Raw genomic sequence first — 25,408 nt, 5'->3', positions numbered from 1 at the left:
CGGTGCTCCACGCAGTGTTTAATGAAGCCTCTGAGGAAATGCTGCATAGCATGAAACGCGTCAGGCTTAAATGATTCTGGACATTGTTTTCTTGCACTGCGCTGTTATCCTGCCAATAAACACGAAAGTTTACCTACCTGCAAGCTGGCTCTTCCAAATGGGGTGCTTTTGTGTTGATAATATAAATATATATATATATATATATATATATATATATATATATATATATATATATATATATATATATATATATATCTATCCTTTGTGGAGGGTCTGTACTTCTAGACTCTTGGGGTGACTCATTTTGCTGAAGAAGTCTCCTATAAGGTCTCTTTCCCAAGGCCCAGTAAGCTTGGTTGCACAGGGAGAAATTTGCTACCCATTGTCGATGGCATCAATGTCTCTAGGAGAAATAATGAGTCTCCTTTCTCCTACTCTAAGGGGACCCCGAAAGTGTCAACAGCTCTTTTGACCAGGCTATTATAGAAGGCAATGTCACTGATGGCATAGCTTTTGAGGGGTATGTACAAACCTCCTCCTCTGGAATCTGTTCGAGGTCATTCCATTCTTCCTCGAAATTCCCCGTTGCTCCTCCTCCTCTTCTGAGATGTCGAGTTCTTACTTCCTCTTCAAGAGGTTATGGGGGTTGCCAGTGCCTCAAGGGCATTCTCTGGCATCTAAAGCCATAAAAGCCTTGTAGACATTCTGCATTCCTTTAGGGTCTCAAACTCCTTTTTCCAATGAAGGAGTGCCACCAATTTTGCCTCTAACCATCTTTTCTTTTCCACCTGGAGGGCCTTTGATGTCTTTTGTCTGGGATGTCCCCTTTCTTGGCCTGGTGGTTTCTGCCTCTGAAGGTTTGGGTTATCCTTAGAGGTCTTGCGACCGGAGCTGGTCTTCAGTGGTTTAGACTCTTTTCCCTTGTCAGTATCCCTGGTGTGGGATCAGTGGGATTCTTTTGGTCGCGGCTGACCCTCAATCATAGTCTTCGACGCCAGTGCTGCCTTCTGTGCCTTCTTTTCTAGGCCATTGGTCTCGAAGGGTTTTTTGTTACAGTTTCTTGTCTTTTTTTTTACGTCATTGGCAGTCTTCTTTGCGGTCTGTCTTTACTCTGCGTCCCCCATGAGAATTTTGACGTCCGAGCCTCCATAGGCTGACTGCAGCCATGCCCTGTTCATTTTCGTCACTTGAGAGGCCAAAGTCCTTTAGAGATGCCCGTTTCTGGCTGCTGTTCATTGCTGCAGGATGTTCCCCTGCCTGCTTTCATTGGGCCTTGTGCGTCGGACACAAATACGGCACAGGCCTTGCAGTCCTTGTCCTTATGATCCCCTGGCAGGCAGAGATTACAGACCTCATGCAGGACATGCTGTGCAAGCTTGTGGTGGCAATTTGGGCAAATCAGCAAAATCGACATAAAATGCATTTCATTTTAAGCGCATTTTGGGCCTCTCCTTTTTTCTTTGCACCCCATGGACCAAACGCGGGGGAACGTTGTCCTCCAACAATTAATCAGGTGCAAAGCTTTGCGGATATTTGTTAAATGGGTGCAAAGTTATAAAGGGAGAAAAATCCAAAAAATCCCTATCTTTGGCGATTCCTGCTTCCAATATTTATGAAAGAGCACAGCAGCCCTGCTATTGCTTGTATGAAATTCATTAGGCTGGAAAAAAATAATAATCTGATCGAAGCAGGTAGAGACTTACCTGACGCGCAAGTGGGTGCGTCACTCTCACAAGCACCACTGACACTGTGGCAGCATGCCAGCACCCGCTGAATGTTGGAGACTGATATCCATGACCCAACATTAACTCACCAGAACTTTTTGATGAAGTTATACTCTAGTGTTGTGAATTCAGAGCCACCTATTTTATGGGAAGGAGACGTTAACTTAGTGGAGCCTTCTCACCAAGATAGATCTTCTTGGGTTTATACTACAGCAGTCAACAATTATTAACTTGCATACACAGATAGCCATTCTACACAAAGTTGTTGCTTAACTACCAGCTGCAGTCATTCTACTCAATGCTGAAAAAGCATTTGATAGACTGGAGCGCCATTCATGCAAGAGGTATAAATCTAAGATACACCAACCATGGGTTAAATTAAACCATATGTCAATGGACGACATCTCTGTTGGTAGGGGCCCTGGAAAAGTATGACAAAGATCAACAGAGACAATTGACGTGTATTGAACCTCTGGCTTGCTGGCTCCGCGAGTTGAACTCACAACGCAGATTTTATACCAGGGGCAGAACTTTGCTGATCTCATTATACTGTGATTATATTGTGCTGTACATTGTACTGTACGTACAAAACTCAGCAATCAACATAGTTCGTATTATCAGAGAGGGTACGAAGTTCGTTCTTCCTATATTTGGTATGGGGAGGCAAGCACCTTTATGACGAATGGGAGGTTCTGTCTCAACCCATTACTCGTTGGGGTTTGATGGTGCTGGATTTGTATCTCTAATTAATTGCATCAGTGCATTATGTAAATATTGGTTCGATGATCCGTATTCGCTAATGCAGGTCTGGATAGAGTGGACAATGGCCAGGCCCCACACCATGCTGTCATATGCAGGATGCCAAATGTTCACTGACGTGATTTTAATCAGAATGTGGACCGACTGAGAAACTGCAAAACAGGTTGTTATGGATATACCTTATTTACCTCTTTTGAGTGTAATATGCAACCCTCTTCTTCTACCCTTGCTCTGAAAAACGACTGTAGCCATCGTGAGGACTGTGGGTACCTAGGTCCTGGGAAACTTTTTTCCGCAAATAGTACTTCTATGGATCTACAAGTAAATAAAGCCAACTGTGGTAGCAATAGATTGGCTGCCTGGCATACTGAAGAATAACACATGCAGTATTGTCCATCTCTCAATTCCATCCCCCTCTCTCCTACCACCACCCCAAGAGCCTAATATCCTCACTAAAATGGTCAGAGAGGGGTCATACAGGCAAAACTCGCTTTCGTGTGCACAGAGGTAGATGCTTTCAAGAGTATACAGCCAGGAGAGTTTAGGAGATTGATATGGGCTGCACTTTATCAGATACAAGTTGATAAATGTATTAAATTGCTTGCATTACGCATTACACCCCGTAATGCATAGGCAAGTTCTCAGGTAAATATCATGTGTAAAAAGTGTAAAGAACCAGTGTAACCTTTCACACTGTATTGTCATGACCTTTGCTTTCACAGTATTGGGGAGGAATATTCCACTCCCTGTGCACGCCATGTCGAGGGAAGGTCACACAATCATCCCCTGTGCTGCCCTGTTGGGTGTCACCGAAGTAATTCCTAAAAAGGTATACAGATTCTCCATGGCACTTCTAGCTAAGAGGCGGGTGAGCTCCAACACGTACTTACACGCAGCTTACATCTATGACTTGGCATACTGCAATGTAGTGATTGGCAAGTATAGCAACACTATACATCCCAAGGATCACACAAAAGGCTTCTGGGAGCCACACAGATCCTTCCTGAGAGAACAGGAAACAGCAACAATCCTATGAAACAGCAGCAAGGGAACAGTTGTACTATTAAGCGCACATAAGAAGCCCATGCATTCGAGAGGCTGCAGCTTTTATTAAGTAGTGCAAGGATGTTAACTCGATTGGATGTACTATTTTGATGCTTGTATTAAGTCCAGGAATGTATTTTCTGGTGCCATGTTAGATTTGTGTTAGGATACCATCTCTTCAGACACCTATGAGAAGTCAAGTAACAAAAAATGGCAGCTATGCTTCATGACTAAGAGCGGTGTATAGAAATTGTGTACCATGACTAACTTTATTTTTTTTAAAGGCAAAAGAGGATGTGGAAATGTGTTGTGGGCTGTGTCTATATGCAGAAGCAAACATGCATAAATACTCTTAGGTTTCCACCAAGTTTTGCTTTCTGAAGTGCAATGGAGCTCTAGTCTCCTCTCTGACCAGGAATGCTATCCCACACATATAGAAAAATAGGTATACAACTCTGCACTACTAGTTTTCTTAATACACCAAAAGACGTACACATATTGAAGCCACTATAGCTTGAGGGTACAGATTGGGAAAGAACAGACCAGAAATAGAAGGATGTTAATAGCTCAATCATCTTGCTATCTATGCATTCCAATTGGACAAGACATTACACAAAACTTTAAGTTGTACACAAAGCAAATGTGCAGTAGACCGAGGACCACAAATCCTGCAATCTTGTAAAGCATGAATGAAAAATGCATCCTATTTTGATCAAGTATCCAAGGAGTTGGTTTTGCAAATACTATGTTTCACACATCTTTCTTGTAAGTTATAAACTTCAGATCTGAAGTGGAGACAATGGTACTCTGACCGTTTCTAAAAAAAAGCTTAATGAGATATGTAGTGGTTTTTAAATCCGAAATAGCTTAGCAAAAGTTAATTTCACAGCCATACCACAATAGTGAAAAGTTAACTGGCAGGATGAAGACAAAAAGTATCAGAGACTAAAACAGACACTGGGCAATTTTTGGGTGAAGATCTTACAAGCAACAATATTATTTAAGGATACATCCAACATGGCTACCATAATTCTGCACGTCTCCAAGCTGAAAGCTGAAAAACAAACAAAACAGGCATTTTTAAACATGAGCTAAGGTGCAATGTTTAAAGCCTTTTACATCATTTAAAGAGGAAGTTGGAAAGCAAATATGCGGATGAATGTTTAGACCATGCAAAAGTTCATTAGGCACTTCCAGAAAAAGAGGCATCTTGTTCTAAAATTACCCCCTTGGTCAGCTGATAAACTTGTGATGGAGTAAACGGTCTATCAATCTCGAAATCAGTGACTATGTTTTCTACAGTTACAAAATGGCCAATACATTGAGTAATGCAAAAACACAATGCACACTACATCATGAGATGCAGCAGCTAACTTACAGAAATTATTTTTCTATAGTTTTAATCTAGCCAGTCAGGCACTGGCAAAGCCAATTATATCTGCTCAGCATTGGCAAAGCAAGACCAACTGGCTTTGCAAGTACTTGTTCAAAATGGTTGCCATTCTTACAATAGTCCTCATACTAAGTGTCAATCTACTGCAGAAAACTCACTCACATCGGTTTTGTTCTCAATTCCAAGTCTTGTTTAAAAAATAAAATGGAATCATGCATCAAATGTATACTTAATGTTATGTTGGCTATGTTACAATGTACAAATTGCAGAACTAAAAGGCTTATCTTTTCATTGATTATTTTCATTTAGGACACATTGAATGAATATAGCTGTTTCACAGAACATTTTAGTGTTAATCAAGCAAATTCAGAATGCTTTTAAAACTATAAGCAGAAGGAATTTTTATGCGAAAAAAAGATGCAGATGCATACCATAGTAAATCTGGGTTCTACACAAAATAAAGAGGTAGCACATGCTACGCCCCTGCTCTGGACCAAATAACTCTGCACTGAATCATTACCACAGTTCCATTTACTAGTATTCAGGCTAATCATGTATACAGAGCTATGCAACAATTTAGAGGAAAACTTTTGTAGCAATTCTTGATTTTGTGCCCCAGTTACTGCCATCAAGATTCCAGAACATTACATTTCTTGGAGGGCGGCAGCTCTTCAATCCAAACAGGACAAGCCAATTATTGAACATAGACCTCACATTTAATGTATTGAGATGGAATATACTCAGAGCTTTTTTCACAATTACATAAAAGGACAAGGAATCTGCCATGGACCTACCCTCATACACAAATTATTTAATGAAAGAAAATTCCGATAACCTTGTCAACGTGTGTGTTATGGTGAGAGATCATTCATAATACTTTAAAGAAAAAATACAAAAAACCCTGCAATTGCAAATAACATGGACCACTTTACTTACACAAGATGTTTCAGGGAAAAGACAGTTTACCCTCAATTATTCACGTCCAAAAATTCAGAGAGCAACTGAATCTCAGCAACAACAAAAATAAATTTAAATTAGCGGCCACATCTAGCACCCAGAGCAGCCCGCAACCTTTTATAAGGGCATAGGAAGGCTATGTTTCCTGTGGAAGACAGCACAGATGTTTTAAAGGAAGAAGTTGCTCACCTTTAAAATAACCCGAGGCGCCAGACTGGATCCGTACGATATTAACAGCATTGCTCCCGCACCCCGATTGGTAGTGCCATGCGTTTCCATGCTGACTTTGCTCCACATCGGATGGGAAGATGGACACGCATATAAACGTCACCATAACTCATGGATGCTGGTTTCTTTCTCAACTTAGCTTGGACGCAGAGCCCAACAAGGAGAGAAACCAGCCTACAGATCTAATTTGGGACCTTTTTTGATATACAAATTGACAATTCTAAAGAATGGGGAGAAGGCGGTGGGGCAGTGAAGAATCTGTGTGCGGTTAGATGGAGTATCCACTAGAAAGAGCATTACTAATGGTAAGTAAATTGTCCTTCTGATGGGCATTTCAAACCACAGATTCCTCATTTTCAGAATACAGACCAGAGCAGCACCTTTCAAGTTGGCAGGTCTGTGGAATGGGTCAGAACCAAAAGTCCTCAAGGACTAAACAAACAAAATGCCCTTGCCTATGAACCGGTCAGTCAATGTAGCAGTGCTTCATGAACGTGTACAGAAGCGCACGTCACAACCTGACATATGTCAAGGACATGCACTCTGAATAACAATGCAGCGGTAGCAGCATCAGCCCTGGTGGAATGAGCCCTCAATCTCTCCGTAGGCTGCTTCTTGGCCAGTGCAGATCATATCTTGATTGGTCTATCGACCTTAACCCTTTCGATGCTGATGACGAGCTCAGCTCGTCATGATGCACAGTTGAGCTGTGCTGATGACGAGCTGAGCTCGTCATGAACAATGGGGAAGAGCCATTTCCAGCACAGGAGGGGAAAACACCTAGCAGCCAAGGTGTTAAACAAAAAAAAGAAACAAAAAAAAAAAAAAGAAAGTCCTTTTCAGCACTACCCTACTTTTTCTTTTACCCCTAGGTTGGGTAATGCAAATGCTACTTACCAGTATGCATCTGTTCTTGGCATGTAGGGCTGCTGACATTCATATCTGTGCATAGATCGCCGCCTAGTGTTGGGTCCGGATGATTGCACATTGTTGTCCTGGAAGAGTCTTCGAAGTATCACAAGATAGGTGGCTCCTCCCCTGGACTACAGTGCGCATGGGCATCGACTCCATCCCCAGATTGTTTTTAGCCATTGTGGCCAAGATGGAGTGAAACTCAGTGAATGATGACCATGCCATGAAAAGATATGAGAACACTGCAGCTGCTACAGGCGCCGGGGAGGATGGCGGGCAATATGAATGTCAGCAGCCCTACATGCCAAGAACAGATGCATACTGGTAAGTAGCATTTGCAGTTCGAGGCATGTGGATCACTGTCTACATCAGACAGAGGTGTAGATGGTCTTGGTGTAGAAGGTGCAGGAATGTTTGGCAGTGTGAGGAATAGGAGAAGAGGGTGTGACTTTAGGTCGAGGAGAAGTAGGAGGAGTTGTATTTGTCCCAAGTGTTCTCTTTTTTGAAGGAAGAGATTTGTCTTCTATCTGTTCATTCTTCCTCTTCTTCGTCACTACTTTGCCAGTTTGCGGACCGATAAACAAAATCTTTTGTTTGGGATCTGTTTGCTGCTCCTGTATCGGTACCGAAGGCCTTGGTTCCGAAAGGTGCTTTTGTTTTCGATCGTCAATGTTCGGTGTTTTCGGCATCGAGTGTTTACTCGATTCAGACTTCTTCGGTGTCGAGTGAGTCTTCGACGTCGAATCATGTTTGTTTCGACATGGAATGTTCGATGCCGAGCTTTCCCTTGAATGAAGCTTCGGTGTCGATGTCGACCGTTTCTCGGATCCGACATGGTGGGAGACAGAGTGTTTCAGTTTCGGTTTCGTTGCCGGGCCCGAAGGCGGGGCGTCGGAAACTTTTTTTCTGCGGTTTGACCGGGCTCGAAGATGGGGTCGTTACCACACGGGGTCGTTTTTTGGTAAGGGGACGTAGTCACTCACGGTTTGTTGCACGTTGAGTTCTTCGACCTCCGATTCGTCCCCTTCTCACCCTGACTGATCCTCATGATCCTCTTCTTCCTCAAGTTGCTCGTCTCCGAACAGCTCCGGGATCGCCTCCGACTGCATTCTGGAAACCTCGTGTCTTCGAGCTCGACGATTTCTAATCGTCGACTTGGAGGAGAATGCTGCGCAGGCTTCGCAGTCCCTGGATTCGTGTTCAGGCGATAGGCAGGGGTTGACGAGATTGGAGGAAATTGGAATCCCAGGGACAGCCTTGGGATGGTTCAGAGACTTCCTCTCCAACAGGTCTTTCAGAGTCTCTACCCCCCCTTACATCTCTGAGGAACATAACATTGGACAGGGAGTGCCGCAAGGCTCTTCCCTGAGCCCCACCCTGTTCAATGTATATGTCCGCCCTCTGGCGGAGGTGGCTAGAAGAAACTGACTTGCACTGGTATCCTATGCAGATGATACCCAGTTGGTGGTGGCACTTAATGGCAACAGTGGTCTGGAGGCTCATCAATTTAAACAGACACTCACTGACATCACCAACTGGATGACGGCGAATGTTCTTTAATTCAACGCCGGGAAAGCGGAGATACTGCTCTTGGGGAAAAACCCTTCGTCCTGGGGTTACAAATGGTGGCCTGATGTCTTAGGCCCACCCCCTATGCCAAAGGAATGCGTCAAAAATTTGGGATCTGGGTGGACTCTGCTCTAAAGTTCACTCACCACACTAAAAAAGTAGCTGCCACGTGCTTTGGCATCCTGCGTAACATCAGGCCCATTCTGAAGTTCTTTGACTGCCGCACTCGCCAATTAATTGTCCAGGCGACCATCCTTTCCAGACTGGACTATGCCAGCTCTCTTTTATTGGGGGCAAATCTAGCTGAAATCACTAGATTGCAGAGAGTTCAGAATGCGGCAGCCAGGGCTCTGGTAGGTCTCCCGCGCTATTCTTCGGTATCTGGAGCCTTGAAAAAACTGCACTGGCTCCCGGTGGGCAAAAGGGTCCAGTTCAAGGCATTGTGCCTAGCTTTTAAAATCCTTAAAACCTTCCCCCCCCCCAATGCTTCGCCCGCTTTTGTCAGAGTACATCCCTAGAAGATCGCTCCGTTCAGAGGAGCAGCATCTTGCGATCATCCCCCGCACCAGACTGGCCAGAGTGGGCGGCCGATCCTTCAGCTTCCTGGCTGCCAAGTTATGGAATAGTCTGCCCGAAGCTATCCGTGGGATACAGGATCTCTTAGCCTTCAGAAAGGCTGTCAAAACTCATCTCTTTCAATAACTGTTCCATTTTCTGCGCCTCTATTTCTCTGTAAACTGTCGGTTCGCAGCGCCGGGACGCCCCTTGGCTGGGGCAGCCGTGCGCTATACAAATCACCATAACATTAACATTAACATAACATTGTGTGGGAACTTAGCACCACACGTTGGACATTTCTTGAATGGAGTCCTTTCCATGGACTCCAGACTTGACTGCGTCGAGAAAGGCCTCTTGTTCGTCGACTTAGATCAAAGTTTTTTCTTCGATGTTCAAGTCGAAACGCGCCGGAATGGAAATGAAACGCATTCGATAACAATACCGTCTAATTGGAAAGGGAATACGCGCCGATAAGTCACTTCTTTTCGAAGTTGATCTGGAGCGTCTCAATCCTCATCCGAACCCGATGGCGGAAAAAAACAATCTGAGGATGGAGCCGATGCCCATGCGCACCACCAACTAAAGGAGGAGTCACCAAGATACAAAAGACTCTCCAAGAGAAAAACAAAGTGCAATCATCCGAGCCCAACACCAGATGGCGATCTATTCATAATGTACCATCTGCAGCCCTTATGCCTCGAACATAGGGTTACCTTTGTGATGTGGCGCAAAGGCAACAAAAAGCTGCTTAGTCTTTCTAAAATCCTTGGTCCTATCAATGTAATACATCAGGGCCCGCTTAACGTCAAGGGTGTGGAGCATCCGCTCCGCCAGTGACTATGGATTTTGAAAGAACACCGGCAACTCAATGGTTTGGTTGATGTGGAACTGAGACACAACCTTGGGTAGAAACTTAGGGTTAGTGTGTAGCACTACCCTGTTTGAATGAACTTGGAAGAAAGGCTCTTGGATTGTGAGGGCTTGCAGTTCACTAACACTCCGTAGCGATGTAATCGCTACAAGGAAAGCCCCTTTCCACGTCAAGAACTGAAGTTCGCAGGAATGTAGTGGCTCAAAGGGAGGACCCATCAGTCTTTTAAGAACCACATTGAGGTTCTATTCAGGAGCTGGTGGAGTCCGTGGCGGAATGACTCTTTTGAGGCCTTCCAGAAAAGCTTTGATGGCAGGCACCTTGAAAAGTGAAAGGTGCTGTCTATTTTGGAGGTATGCGGCCATTGCAGACAGGTGAATGCGAATGGAAGTATATGCCAGATTACACCTGTATAGATGGAACAGGTAACAGATTATGTTCTGAATAGAAGCATCTAATGGATCAATGTTGTTGTTTGCGCAATAGATGACAAACCGTTTCCATTTTGCCGCATAACATGCTCTAGTAGTGGGCTTCCTAGCCTCCCGAATGATGTCCATGCAATTGGGAAGAAGGTTGAGGTAGCCGAACTCTAGGACTTCAGGAGCCAGATCGCCAGGTTGAGCTGTTGCGGATCTGGGTGCTGAATGTCGCCATGGCTCTGCGTCAGAAGGCTGGGTGTGAGATGAAGCCTTTGATGCGGCACCACGGAAAGTTCCAGAAACTTGGTGTACCATGGTTGACGAGCCCACGTTGGAGCAACTAGGATGAGGGTCACCGAGTGTTGCCTGAGCTTGCGCGCCACCAGCGGTATCAGAGGTGCTGGGGGAAAAGCGTACGCAAATCTGCCTGACCAGTTCATCCATATCGCATTGTCCTGCGATTGCGGGTGTGGGAATATGGCGGCGAAGCTTTGGCATTTTGCGTTCTCCCTTGTGGCGAACAGGTCTATCTCTGGATGACCCCACCTTTGGAAGTACGGTTGGAGTACTGATGGATGTATCTCCCACTCGTGCATTTGGTGGCTGTGCCTGCTGAGCAGGTCCGCCATTTGATTGTCCTTGCCTGGGAGATGTTCTGCCATGAGGAAAATGTTCCTCTGAATGGCCCACTTCCACATGCTCTGAGCCAGATGAGAGCTGCGGAGAGTGAGTGCCCCCTGTTTTTGAATGTAGTACATGGCCGTCATGTTGTCCGTCCGGATCAACACGACCTTGTTGCACAGATGTACTTTGAATGCCTCTAAGGCCATGAAGATCGCCGTCAGTTCTAGTACATTGATGTGCATCTTCTTTTGCTGTAGTGTCCATAGTCCCTGCACAGTGTATTGGAGTACATGCGCTCCCCATCCCTGGAGAGAAGCGTCCGTCGTCAGGATAATCTGCGGTACAGGCTCTTGAAACGGTCGGCCCTTGCAAAGGTTTCGTGGATTCCACCAATGCAGAGAGTTGTATGCCCGACCGCTCACCAACACTAGGTCTTTCAACTGCCCGTGAGCCTGAGTCCACTGACGTGCTAAGCACTCCTGAAGCGGACGCATATGTAGCCTCGCGTGTGGGACTATGGAGCTGCAGGACGCCATCATGCCTATCAACTGCATGAACACTCTTGCTGGAAGCGAGTGCTGAGGTCTGAATCTTTGGATCAGCGACTGAATGCTGTTGACTCTCACTGAATTTGGCTGTGCTGTGGCCGCCAGAGTGTTTATGGTCGCACCCAGATACTGCCGTATGTGGGCGGGCTGGAGATGGGATTCTGGGTAATTCAGTGAGAACCCCAGATCGTGCAGAAGGTGAATGGTGTGGGACACGTGGGCGGCGCACAGCTGGGCCGACTTCGCCTGAATGAGCCAGTCGTCCAGATAGGGGTAGACGTGGATGTTTTGACGTCTCAGATGCGCCGCCACCAGGCACTTTGTGAAAACCCTAGGCGCTGTGGTGACCCCAAAAGGCAAAACCTTGAACGGGTAGTGCTGGTTTTGAATGGTGAACCGGAGGTACTTTCTGTGAGAAGGATGCAGTGGAATGTGGAAGTATGCATCCTTGAGGTCCAGAGTTGCTAGGAAGTCCCCTTGCTGAAGCAGTGGGCATATGGAAATGTTCTGACAGAATGTAAAAGTTGAGAGGTCTGAGGTCTAGGATGGGCCTGAGGGATCAGTCCTTCTTGGGGATCAGAAAGTACAGGGAGTAAACTCCTGTAACTCTTTCTTGCAGGGGCACGAGCTCTATTGCTCCTTTTTGCAGCATGACGTTGACTTCCTGCTGCAACAAGTGCAAGTGCTCGCCGGACATAGGACGGCTCTTTGAGGGTATGTTGGGTGGAGTGGATGTGAGCTCCAGACAATAACCGTATTGGATAAGAGATCTGACCCACCTGTGTGTGGTGATGGACTTCCACACGGGCAGGAACTGCTGGAGTCTCCCTCCGACCGGTGTTGCGTGGTTGGGGGGCAGTGACAAGGCGTCACTGCTTGTTGGCGGTGGAGGACCTGGAGCGGTTATTTCCACGTCCTCTGCCTTTGACGTTGTTGCCACGGTATCCACCCCGACCCTTGTTGGTATAGGAAAGTTGGGTGTTGCTCTTGTAGAATTGCGTCGACTGACAGTTGACCCCTTGAGGTGCCTCTATTATTGGAGCGACGAAAAGAACCACCCCGAAACTGCTGGGACTGCAAGGCACCCATAGACTTCGCAGTGTCGGTGTCCTTTTTCATCCTCGAGGGTGGTATCAACCTCTGGGCCAAACAGGTGGTCTGGGTTGACTGTTTGATTCAAGATGGTAGTTTGAATGTCTGGTTTGAAACCGGATATCCTGAGCCATGCATGTCTACGAAGTAGAACGCTAGTGTTAATTGCTCTTGAGGCGGTGTCAGCCACATCCAGAGCGCACTTAATTGAAGCATTGGTGATAAGCTTCCCCTCCTGTATCAACATTTCTGCTGCCTCCTTATATTGATCGGGTAAGTGCTGTAAAAGGGTCTCTAGAGTGTCATAGTGTGCCCTGTCATAACGCGCCAGTAGCGCCTGTGTGTTGGATATGCGCCATACGTTGGCTGCCTGCGCAGCCACCCTTTTCCCCGAAGCCTCAAACACTTTTGATTCCTTGTCTGGGGGAGGAGCATCACCCGTAGTTTGTGAGTTGGCTCTTTTGCGTGCATTGGAGACAACCAAAGAATCCAGAGGCAACTGTCCTTTGATGTAAGTAGGATCAGTGGGCGCTGCCTTGTACTTCTTGTCGATACGTGGGTTGATGACTCTTGCTCGGGTGGGCTCCTTGAAGACTTCTGCCGCATGTTTCAACACCCCTTTCAGCATTGGCAAAGTCTTTATAGTTCTCAGTGACTGAAAAGGTGTCAAAGAGAAAGTCAACGTCTACAGGGTCAGCATGGAGATCGACGTCATGATTGGCTGCTGCCCTTTCAATTAGAGCATTGAAAGCTGCCGAGTCTTCTGTTGGGGAAGTCTTGGCTGAAAAAAGCTGAGGCTCCTGCACTGAATGTGGGTCCCCAGGATCGCCACCAGCAGACCATGGCTCAGTTACATCTTCTGGGTCTGAGTAGACTGGATAGGTATACTCATCCTCGTTGTCGCCATCACCCTCCTCCACATTAGAATGAGTGGGTGAAAGTTCATGTGCTTGTGGTGATACAGGCTCCACAGCACCAGCAGGGTCCATTTTTTTCTCAAGTGTTATTTGAAAATGCTCCAATTGTGGTTCAGGGGTGATCTTTCTTTTACGGAGAGAGAGCTTACCTTTGTTGGCGTTGATGATCACTTCTCGACGCTCCTCTTCTGCCAGCGGTTGGTGCCGTGGGCTTGGAACCACCAACGATGCCTTCGGCGTCGAAGAGGTCTTCACGGGCACTCCTGTCCCAGGTTTCGCTGTGAAAGCCTTCGGCGCCGTCTTCGGCGGCAACGTGAACAGAATCGGCGTTGGCGTCTTTGCCGGCTTTTGAAGAGGCTTGGGCGGCACAGGGTCCGTCGGCTCGACCGCTGCGGACCCCTCGTTGAAGGGCCTCCGTGACCTTTTTAGTGAACGAGGCGGAGGGACGCACCGGCTCGAGAGAGTCGTCTGAAGCTGGTTTTGGGATGGTGACCAATGACGCAGTCTTCGGAGCCGACGCAGTTGCCCCCTTGGCCTTGCCGAGTGGAAGCGGGGCAGCGAGAGACTTGGGGTCGTCCTGCCGCTTCTTCGTGTCAAGAGTGGCCTTCTTCTGGTCGGCGGCCTTCTTGGTATCGAGGCGACTCTTAAGTGCGTCGACCATCTTCGGCGCTGATGCAGCCGCGTCGGCCGTTCTAACCTTTGGCTTCGAGACCGTAGTCTTCAGGTCGGCCATTTTGGCGTGGCCCTTGAGGTCGACGGCCATCTTGGATTTCTTGGGCGCCGAGGCCTCCTTAGTCTTCTACCCGACCAGCGCGACTTGCGCTTTCGGTTTCGATACGTCTGGCGTCGAGACCGATGGTTTCACTTTCGGTTTTTGTACCATGAACAGTGCTGTATCAATGTCTGTGGCCGGGCCGGAAGGCGGAGCCGTGGGACGGGAATCAAGGCTTTGGGTAAGGCCCGAAGGCGATCCCTTGGCCTGGGCCTTAGAATGGTGGCTGGCCCCAGAGTCAGCTTGAGGAAGCTCCTCTTCCGAGCTATCCTCTACGGTGGCAAGGGCCCCGTCGTTGTCCCCTACCTCCTCGACGACTTCATCGAATTCCTAGTCTTCTGCGTCGTAGCCTTCCTCGACCTCCGACGCCGGGTTAGACTCCGTGATATCCTGTATAGTGTCGTCGCCGACATCCTCCGTGTCGAAGATGTCTGCCGGAGGGGGTGCCGATCGCTGGGCCTGCAGTTGCACAGCTCGGCGGAGCTTGAGTGTCTTCTTTGACCAGAACTTGGAGCAGGCCATACACTTGGCCTCGTCGTGGTCCGGCGACAAGCACTTATTGCACACCGGGTGCACGTCGATATGTGGGTACTTCGAGGCACACACCGGGCACCATTTAAATGGACTTCGTTCCATGATGAAAGTAGGTTGGAGCGTCGTGTAGGCCCGTCCGCGCCGAAAGCACGCAGAAGGGCAGAGTTGGTTCGGAGCCGATGAAACAAACGAACGATAGACAATACTGACGCGAGTCCTAAAGACCTTTTGGTCTCGAGCAAAGTAAGTTAAACAACTATCGATTCCGACAGAGGGAACCGAAACACATCCGAACCCAATGGCGGAAAAAAACAATCTGGGGATGGAGTCGATGCCCATGCGCACTGTAGTCCAGGGGAGGAGCCACCTATCTCGTGATACTTCGAAGACTCTTCCAGGACAACAATGTGCAATCATCCGGACCCAACACTAGGCGGCGATCTATGCAGATATGAATTCAGCAGCCCACATGCCTCGAACACGTATAAAGGCCAAAAGGGGTGACAAATAACCAAAGGTGCGCAGTGCAAGTCCCTGCATAGCCAGAGATAAAAACAAACAACATGACATATGTCAGTACTGCACACACTAGGGTACAAACCTGTCCCAGAACCCAGAGTAGAAAGACCTTGTAAAGGGATGCTTGGCTGTAAGGATGACATCTACATCGTCAGGAAGAAGATCAAAAGCAATTACCTGCTGCCTTGCAGACGACAGGTTAAGGTGCAGGACTTTGTTCTTCTGCTGCCAAAAGAGATCATGCAGACATAGTGGCCTGATCGAATGACTGGTGCGCATACCTAGTAGTAGTTCTGGGTGCCACACACTCTTTGCCCAAACTGGAGCTACTAGGATGACCGTGGCACAGTTGTTTCTAACCTTTTTCAGAACTCCAGGCAGGAGAAGCAGTGGCAAAAAGGTGTACAGGATTCCTGTGCTCTACTCTATCTGGAAAGTGTGTCTGAGAGAAAGTCTTATTGGAAACTGCAGTGCATGAAATTTTTGACATTGCACATTTGCCTGTGGCGAAGACATCTAGTTAGGGTCTTGCAGATATATCGTTACACAAGTAGTACCTTGGGCATCTGAAAGACAAGTTAGTGATCGATTCCTTACCTTAGAATGGATACCCCAGCAATACCAACCCTGGTGAGGGTCTGCGAATAATATTACGCCAGAAAGTCATGGAAAACAGAACAGCCAAAGAAAGTCTCTCCGGACTCTACTGTCAAGGCAATAATGCCTGGTAAACGTGTATAGCGAGGCCCACATAGCCTCGAAAATGTCCTGCAAGGGAACGCTGCGCACCAAGGCAGTAGTGGCTGCCGTTGCCCTGGTATAATGGGGATGCAGCCCCACAGGAGGCTCCTTCTTAGCCAACGAATTGCATGCATTTATGCACAGAACGACCCACTGAAAGATGGTCAGTTTGTGCACGGCCCAACCTTTTTTGGCGCACTCGTAACCAACAAAGAGCTGTCATCCACCCGGAACTGTTGTGTGCGCACATTTTGGGTCCAGACGGTGGAGCCCCTCTTCCTCTTTTGAAGGATGCGGAAAGAAGGAGGGCAAAGAGATGGTCTGCCCGATATGGAAGGGTGTGACAGCCTTTGGCAAGAAAGAAGGACCGGTCCTTAAAACCACCTTGTCCGGGTGAACAAACAGGAAAAGAGCCTGGAGCTCACTCTTATGGCAGAGATGATCGCTACCAGGAAAGCAGTCTTTAGAGTGAGAAGACGTATTGAACAATTATGAAGGGGCTCAAAGGGAGCGCACATCAGATAGGTTAAGACAAGATTTAAGTCCCATTGAGGCATTATGAAAGGCACGGGAGGAATCTTGTGTGTAATGCCTTTGAGGAAGCGATTAACAACCGGGGACTTAAGAGATGGCAGATCTGGAAACCGTAGAAAGGCAGAGATGGCCGAAAGATTATTCAAAGAGGCTTTATTAGAGTATCTCATAAAAGCACTGTACATACAAAAATGTATAACATTAAATGGTTGCCTCGATCAAATAAGAAACAAATACTTTACATAAAAAGCATTAAAAATACATATACTTTAAAATGACAAACTACATCAAGTAGATTCAGTAAAACAATCCCTATATAAAAACAGTTACTCGGCTAGCGCTTTATGCCTAATAGACCAGGCCCACCCCAAAACTGTCGCTACTGCTATGGCCAGTGGCAAACGAACTGGTGCAAATGATTCTCAAAGCTACGATGCCACTGTTAGTGTCTAAGTTTTTACATACAGGTTTTAACCAAATTCGCCTAGGGACGGCATAGGCTTGACAAGAAAATAGAAAGTGCCCAATAGTCTCCTTTACAGATCCACAAGTGGTGCAGGAAGTATTAGATGAACCCCTCCACCTGCCAGTTAGGGACCTGAGCGGAAGAGCACCTATCCTCAATAGGAATAGAAGCTTCCTATCCCATGGCTTAGTTATATAGTCCCAATAAAGTTCATAGTTCGGAGAGATTTTGACTTGCAAATAGCGTCCGGTCATAGATCTGATTCAGAAAAGGGGGTGGTGATGAACAGAGTGTCTGAATTAAGCAGACCACTCTTACCCAGTCCAAAGATCAGGGCTTGATCCATCACCGTTTTTTAGCTCACTGCACCATCCCAGCTCACCCCCTTTTCTGAATCGTTTTTGGCCACTATAGATGTGGCAGGGTATACTCAGACATGAGTCCCTTTCTCACTGCACCATCAGGATTCAAGCAAGCCGGGCCGAAGGCGGCTGAAATGCCAGAAACCGGTCCCCGGTAGCTTGTCTCCTTTCTGGTGAAGAATTGGCTTGGTAGTTTAGTCTGCCCTGTTCCCATGATGCACTGGGCCAGGGACAGACTGATTTGCATATAGCCAGGTTCTGAGCTGGGATGGTGCAGTGAGAAATAACGGTGATGGATCAAGCCCTGATCTTTGGACTGGGTAAGAGTGGTCTGCTTAATTCAGACACTCTGTTCATCACCACCCCCTTTTCTGAATCTGTCATAGATCTATCATCAGTGTTTCTCCAGTCCCGCTCGGCCACATAGTCCCAATACAGCTCCTTCAGTGTTTTTTTACCAGGAAAAAAAGTGTGCCTGACGGGTTATCCCAAAGGGTTTGGAGACCCAACAAACATAACAAGGATCTAAAATCTTTTAGCCCTTTGATCCTATGAAATACATCTGCCTTGATCAGCGCTAAAAAGCCCTCAGCATAATGCTCGAGTTCTAGAGTATTCCAGAGTCGTCTCCAATACAAGATCGGGCGAAGCTTTGCCAAATCATCCACAGCCTTGCTGTCCAACTCTTATCTAAGGGGGGTACTATTGGAAAGACCAGTAATTGTCCTGAAGAACTTATTTTCAGACTTCTGTAATGACTGGAGCTTCCCAAAACCCCACAACTCAGCCCCGTATAGTGCTGAGCCAAGAGCTTTCGCTTCATAGACCTGTAGGGCTGGCGCGATTAGTTTAGATTTTGATTTTCTGTGTTCTGCCCCAAGGGCTCCAGCTAATTGTCTGTGCCTTAGTGTCGTAAGATCAATGTGCTGGGACCATTTGAGATAGTTGGTTATGTAAATACCAAGATAGGTAAAAGCTTAAACTACCTCTAAGGTACGATAGTTCATAGACAGCCTGGATCAGAAACTACGGTGGGGGTTAAAAATCATTAGCTTGGTTTTGGCCACGTTAACTTCTAGACCATGCTCCCCACAAAATTCCTCAAAGATATGGAGGGCACGCTGCAGGCCACTCGGGGTCTTTGATAGAATAAGGGTATCGTCGCCGAACATCAATATTGGGACCTTAATGTCCGCCAACGAGGGGGCATCTAGATTAACAGACAACATTCTGGCTACTACTCCGTTGATAAACAAGGAAAAGAGCAAGGGGACCATCGCACACCCCTGCCAAACTCCCCGCTCGACCGGGAAGTCCGCAGTGACCTCACCTTGACTGCCCCACTGTATCTTGGCAAAGTTAGCCTCATGCAACCTCATAACCAAGGTCAATAGATCCTCCGGTAGGCCCAGGTTCCACAGCACTGACCACAGCTTAGTCCTGGGAACCAGGTCCAAGGCTGCCCGCAAATCCACAATAGCGGCATACAGGCTGCCCCCACGCAGCACCACAGTTCGCCACCGTAGCAAGGTAAAGCGGAACACCTGGTCCACCGTACTAGTGGCCTTCCGGAACCCAGCCTGGTAAGGGGATAATGCATTGTTCTCATCAACCCAATCCATAAGACTGTTCACCATCATCCTCCCCACCACCTTTTGAATGGTAGCTATCAAGCTTATGGGTCTGTAATTACCAGGCAAACCCCGATCGCCTTTCTTATATACGGGGATAATAATTGCACCCTTCCAAGATGACGGAACCATTGCTCCCTGGGCAACAGCGTTAACCAAAAGAAAAATACATTTACCCCAGCGTTCCCAATCGTTAATAAAAAGAACCGCCGGGACCCCATCCAAACCGGGAGCTCTTCCTCTAGACACTGCACTTAATGCCAATAACATCTCACTGTGAGTAAAAAAGTTATCTTTGGGATATACAGCCTTAAAACCATCCATCTCAGAGCCAGGGTGGCTATCAGCATATTGTGGCTTAAAATAATTGACCCAGTCCTCATCACCAACATTATTATCGGGGCAATTGGGTAAACCACCACAACCCCATTTAACAATGCTCCAGAAGAGCCCGGAATCTTTAGTCCTACTTGCCTCCATTAATTCATTCCAATGCCGCTCATCCCATATTTATTTTGCTGTGGCTATACTGTCCTTGTTGATCCTTCTTGCACTACGGATAGCCACTTGTTCTCTACTCTTAATAGCTGTTCCCAGAGCTAACCTGGCTTCCCTGCACTGCGAGTTATACCACCCACAGGTCTGGGAGGTGCATTAATGGTTTTCCTACTCGGTTTCTGGAAATAGGATTTAATGACACAAAAGAGATCATCATGTATAGCAGTTATTTCGTATGACCCTGGTACGACTATGTTAGCCTGCTCTAGGGCAATTATCGCCCTGTCCACCTCCATGTCTATACTAGCCATAGACTGTCGATTAGCCAAAACACTGGGCCATTTTAGCCGACGCATGTCATTGGTGGGGACAGGCAAGGGGACACCATCCCACTCTAACGGATTTCCTTATTGAGGATAGCCACCATTTGTGTACTACGCACAGAGGGTCATGGTCGCTTTCAAGCCTGTGCTTTACTTCCATATCACGGACTCCCTTCCATAGTTGGAGGCTGCACAGAACGTAGTCTATCCTACTCCTATTTCGTCCGTTATCGAAGGTACAAGCCCCCCCCCCCCTTGTCACTCATTGTTCGCCCATTTAGTGCCCTAAGGCCCCTTTCCAGACAAATGGCGTTTATACAGATTATGTCCTCAGACCAACTTTTAATTGGGTCTAAATTTAATTTGGGAACTCCCCATTGCATGTCCTCTTCCGCCCAAACCAGATCGTCACAAATGTCCAGTGGTTCAAATGTGCGGTTAAAATCTCCAGCAATAATGATGTTATTTTTCAGGGAGTAGGTTTCAAGTAGGGAGACCAGTGCCGCAAGAACAGCTGAATTCCCCCAGTTGGTACCCCTGGCATATACATTGTATATATATCAAGACCCCCTGATAAGCCCATGTCCACTTAAGTTGGATATCCTTACTACCAGTTTCAACCACTTTAATAGAGAAGGGCAGACATTGACGTACCCATATAATCAGGCCCCCCTTTGGACGACCCTTTTGGCCTTTCGTTGCCGGGACCGAATAGTTCAGATACCCTTGGAGAAAACAGGGCTCACACATCCAGGTCTCTTGGAACATACACACGTCAAAGCAATTTCCAAAATCTACCCATTCCTGTGACTCCAGTTTGGGGCGCATGCCAGCTATGTTCCAAGAAACCAAACTTCCTGCACCCTCCATGTCATTTTTTACCGGTTCCCGAGGAGTGCCTAGCTGGGGAACGTCAGGATCGATAGCATTACCAATAGACTACTAGGTTAGAATTCCCCTTCGTTGGAGCCACCCCGTAAGAATGATGATCATTGCGACTGATTAAGTCAGTCGCAATCATTAAGCCCCGAGAGGGCGTTGAATCTATTTGTAATTTCTACTCCGCCTCTGTACTTTAAGTCTCCTCCATGCCAAGGACCAGATGGTATCAAATGAGTTTTAGATGGCAACCCCTGTCCTCCCATAGGGCGAGTTTGATTGGTAAAATTCCTCGATATGGGAATCCTATGTATGGGTTTTCCCTGGGTGCCCGGTCTATAGAAGAACCCGAGGGGCAAAATGTCAATACCCTGCCCCCTAGCTAATGAATGCTGTTCTATCTCCCATAGTATTCTGGCAACTGCATTCGAGTTATTAAAATTTATGACTATGCAGTCACCCTCTCTAGTCTTCCTTGAGCGACCCACCCATCCTACTCTACAAACCATGAGTATGTTGCGTCCTACTTCGTGACCCTCTTCTAGTTTCTTTGAAAACCAGTGGGTGACCTTTGTCTTCAGTTGGTAAAACCCCTCAGTTAGACCAGCTCGGAGAGGGGGAACATTAGTCATGACCACCACTAAAGGTGCACTTTGGGGGGTAAGTAGTGTGAATTGATTTCTTGTAACTAAATCAGAATTGTTAGGAGCCTAATACCCAGAAGCAAGTCTAACAGGTTCTGGGCGAGCTTCCTGGTGAAATTGTGATGCCCCCATGTGGCCCTTGAAAGACTCGGGCATGTATTTTTATCACCTAGCTTGACTAGACTTGCATCACTATGTTCCACTGTTTTATTTCCATTCAGCAGGGGGGGGATTTACAGATAGTGGGTACTTTGTCACTTCTGCCAACCACCTGTTCAGAAATAACAGAAGGATCTTTGCCCTTACTCTTTTCATCAGCTAAGAAGTGTAACATTTGCGAGTTATCCTTGACTGCAATTTCCAGTTTACCCAAACTAGCAGTGACTAGTCTCAATCTCTCAATGATGGGGAGTAGAAAAGATCGAATCAGGTGTTCGACCTGCCCCACCAGAGACCCGTCACCAGGCACATCAGGAGGAAGTTGTGGAGAGGAAATAGGATATACTGTATTATCAGACTATAGGAATCCCCACACCCAGTGGCTTATTCCCCTTTTTTGTTGGTTTAGACCTTTAAGCTCTTTTACATTGCAACCCGCTCCCTCTTCTTTTCCTTTTACTGGTCAGTGATGGCCACACAAGTGTCAGCAGGCGCAATCCAGGGCAAGCGTCCAAAAGGTCAGTTTCCACTTTCTGCAAGAGGGTCCCACTGCCCTGAAGGAATCCGGCGTTTGTAGACGATTTACCGGCTTGGGGGCAGGGCTGACAGGGGGCACAGCCCAGGTGCTTGTGGGCGTGCAAGGACTCCTGGGAGAGCGAGTCCCTGCCGCGTAGCGCCTCTCCCCTGTTGCTGGTGTTGCTCCCCTCCGGCTCCCAAAGTCCACACTCTGCTTTCCCACCAGCCAGTCCCTGCGATGCGGCACCCGCGATGCGGCGAGGAGTGATGGCCACACAACTGTCAGCAGGCGCAATCCGGGGCAAGCGTCCGAAGGTCAGTTTTCACTTTCTGCAAGAAAGATAACCTTCGATAGTGCCCAGAGCAGAGCCCTGATAGGCCAAAGAGAGAAGGAACAGAAGGACCTCACAAAGAGGGGCAGAAAGGGGACCCACAGTCTTTGCTGCGCACCATGCCACAAATGTGTTCCACCGGCAGGCGCATACTGTCTTAGTGGAGGTACGCCTGACTGCCAGAATGACATCACAGACTTCGGGAGGAAGGTCGAAAGCTGTCAACGGTCGCCTCTCAATCTCCACGCATGGAGGTGGAGGCTGGACAGGTTCAGGTGGAAGATCGCCCCCTGCTGCTGCGACAGAAGATCCTCCCGAAGAGGCAGTCTGATCGGGGGAATCGATCGCCATGCTGAGTAGCTCGGGATACCAGTAGCTTAGTGCCCAATCCGGAGCCACAAGCATTACTTGGGCGCAATCGTGCCAAATCTTCAGCACTCTGGAGTTGCGGTCTGTTGTACGCCTTTCCGCCTATACCTCTTCTGCCCACCGCTGAGAGTGCAACCTTGAAAATTTCAACTCGCAGAACTGACATTGCACGTCCTCTTCAGTGGCGAATAGATCTAACCAAGGCTCTCCCCACTGCAGAAAAATCTTGTGCCACGTCAGAGTTCAGACGCCATTTGTGATCCACCATGCACCGGCGGCTGAGTTCGTCCGCCCTGGCGTTCAGAGAACCTGCAAGGTGTTAAACTACCAAGGTAATGCATTGATGTTCCAGCCATGCACAGAGGTGCAGAGCCTCCTAACATAGGGTCCACGACCCCACCCGGTTTGTTGCAGTACCACATGGCGGTGGTGTTGTCCGTGAACACCTGCACTACACTTCCCCGGACAGAGGGAAGGAGTGCTTTCAGTGCAAGTCTGATCGCCTGAAACTCCAAAAGGTTGATATGGAGCCGGGACTCTGCCGGAGACCAGAGGCCTCTGATCTCAGCCTCTCCCATGTGGCCGCCCCATCCCAGGAAGGACGCATCAGTCACCACTGTGCGCTCCGGTGGGGGAAGCAAGAGTGATCTGCAATTGACCCAATCGCAATTCGTGAGCCACAACTGCAAATGTCGTGCAGTGCCCTACGAGATCTGGACATGATCGAACAGGCTGCACTGATGCTAAGCCCACTGGAACTTCAGGTCCCGCTGCAGAGCCCGCATATGCCATCTGGCATGTTGTACTAGCAGGATGCCATTCGGCCCAGGAGCCAGAGGGTCATCCTGACTGAAACCCGGGATAGAGGCTGGAAGATAGGAATTATAGCCTGAATATCCCGGACTCGCTGGTCGGGAGGATAAACCTGAAACTGCGTCAAATCCAGAACGGCTCCGATTAAGGGGAGCTTCTGAGAGGGACTCCGTGCGACTTCGGCACGTTGATGGAGAACCCCAGCAAATGCAGGTCGGCCGTAGTCTGGGGGTGGAAGAAGACTGTCTGGGGAGAGTCCGCTTTCAACCAGTCGTCGAGATAGGGGAAGACTGGAACCCCTGATCTGCGCAGATGAGCTGCGACCACCACCATCACTTTTGTGAACACCAGAGTGGTGCTGGTACAGCCGAAGGGGAGCACGGCAAACTGAAAATGCTCGTGGACTATTGTAAACTGCAGGTAACGCCTGTGGGCCGGCAGGACAGGGATATGAAAATATGCGTCCTGCAAGTCCAACGCTACCATCCAGTCGCCAAGGTCGAGGGCAGCCAAGACCTGAGCCAACATCTTGAACTTCTCCTTCCGGAGGAATCGGTTGAAAGTAGTGCGAACAACCACGTCCTACTTCTGGCCCAGGTACGTGCTCGATGGCCTCCTTGGCCAAGAGGGCCGTGACTTCCTGCTGGAGAAGCGCAAAATGGTCCCCTGACATGCGGTGGAACTGAGGTGGCATGGCTGGAGGGGCAGTCTCGAAGGGGAGGGAGTAGCCCCTTCGGACAATTTACAGCACCCACCTGTCCGAAGTGACAGAACGCCAGTGGGGGAGGTGATGATGAATCCTGCCGCCCACCGACGTGGGGTGGACCCCAAAGCTCGGACTAAGAAGGCTTTGAGGCAGATGTTGCGGGAGCAGAGGTAGACTGACCCACAAGCTGGCCCCCTGTCCCGCCGCGGCAGGAACCACATCCGTGCGGAGGTTGGTTTTGAGCAGTCTATTGGCTGAACAAACATGTTGGGACGCCCCTTCCATGGCCACAAAAGGAACGAAAAGCAGATGTGGCTGGGTGTGCGGTGGAAAGACTCAAGATCTTGGCCGTAGCCAGGGAGTCCTTAAAAACGCTCAAGCGCACGATCTGCCTTATCGCCAAACAGGCAGGTACCATCAGAAGACATGTCCGTAAGAACTCTGAAGATCCCCCGAGAACCCCGTGGACCGTAACCAGGCGTGGCGACGGAGGGCCACTGTGGGGGAAATTGTCCTACCCAGCGAGTCCGCTGTGTCCAGTCCAGCCCGGATGGAGAACTTTGCGGCATCTTTCCCCTCAGTTCCAGCTTGGAAAAGCACTGCCCGAAGTTCTTCCGGACATTGAGGCAGCGTCTGCGCAACTGTGTCCCACACAGTGTGAGAGTAACGGTGCAAGAGGCATGCGGCGTTCACCGACTGTGTCCCCAAGATGGCAGAGGAAAACAGTTCCTTGCCAAACTGTTCCAGCTTCTTAGATTACTTATCCGGCTGGGCAGTAGGGAATGCGCTTTGGGAGGTGGAGGCTTGGATGACCAGGCTCTCCGGAGTTGGGCGAGTCATTAAAAAGGCAGTGTCACCCGGGGCAGGGCGATGATGCCTGGCCACGTTCTTATCCACGGGGGCCGACGTGGCTGGCCTCGACCAGGTGCCCATCAACACATCAGTTAAAGCCTCATTGAACGGCAGCAGAGGCTCCATAGAGCTTGCCGCTA

At 48.2% G+C, this 25,408-nt stretch overlaps 1 protein-coding gene across 2 annotated transcripts in view; it reads right to left on the bottom strand.

Annotated features, from left to right (window-relative positions):
• LOC147670609 (grancalcin-like) overlaps nt 1–25,408 on the bottom strand; it is a 185,499-nt gene that overhangs the window by 99,489 nt on the left and 60,602 nt on the right. For both annotated transcript variants that reach the window (XR_015303646.1, XM_086948133.1), the window contains exon 4: nt 4,538–4,581. Coding sequence is in view for 1 of the 2 variants with exons in the window: in XM_086948133.1 (XP_086804259.1) it covers nt 4,538–4,581 (44 nt within the window). In the remaining variant the exon portion in view is untranslated. The remainder of the gene's footprint in view (nt 1–4,537; nt 4,582–25,408) is intronic.

Source organism: Lissotriton vulgaris, unplaced genomic scaffold, assembly GCF_964263255.1.
Source record: "Lissotriton vulgaris unplaced genomic scaffold, aLisVul1.2 SCAFFOLD_901, whole genome shotgun sequence".
NCBI classification, from domain to species: domain Eukaryota; kingdom Metazoa; phylum Chordata; class Amphibia; order Caudata; family Salamandridae; genus Lissotriton; species Lissotriton vulgaris.
This window is presented reverse-complemented; position numbering and strand designations above follow the sequence as displayed.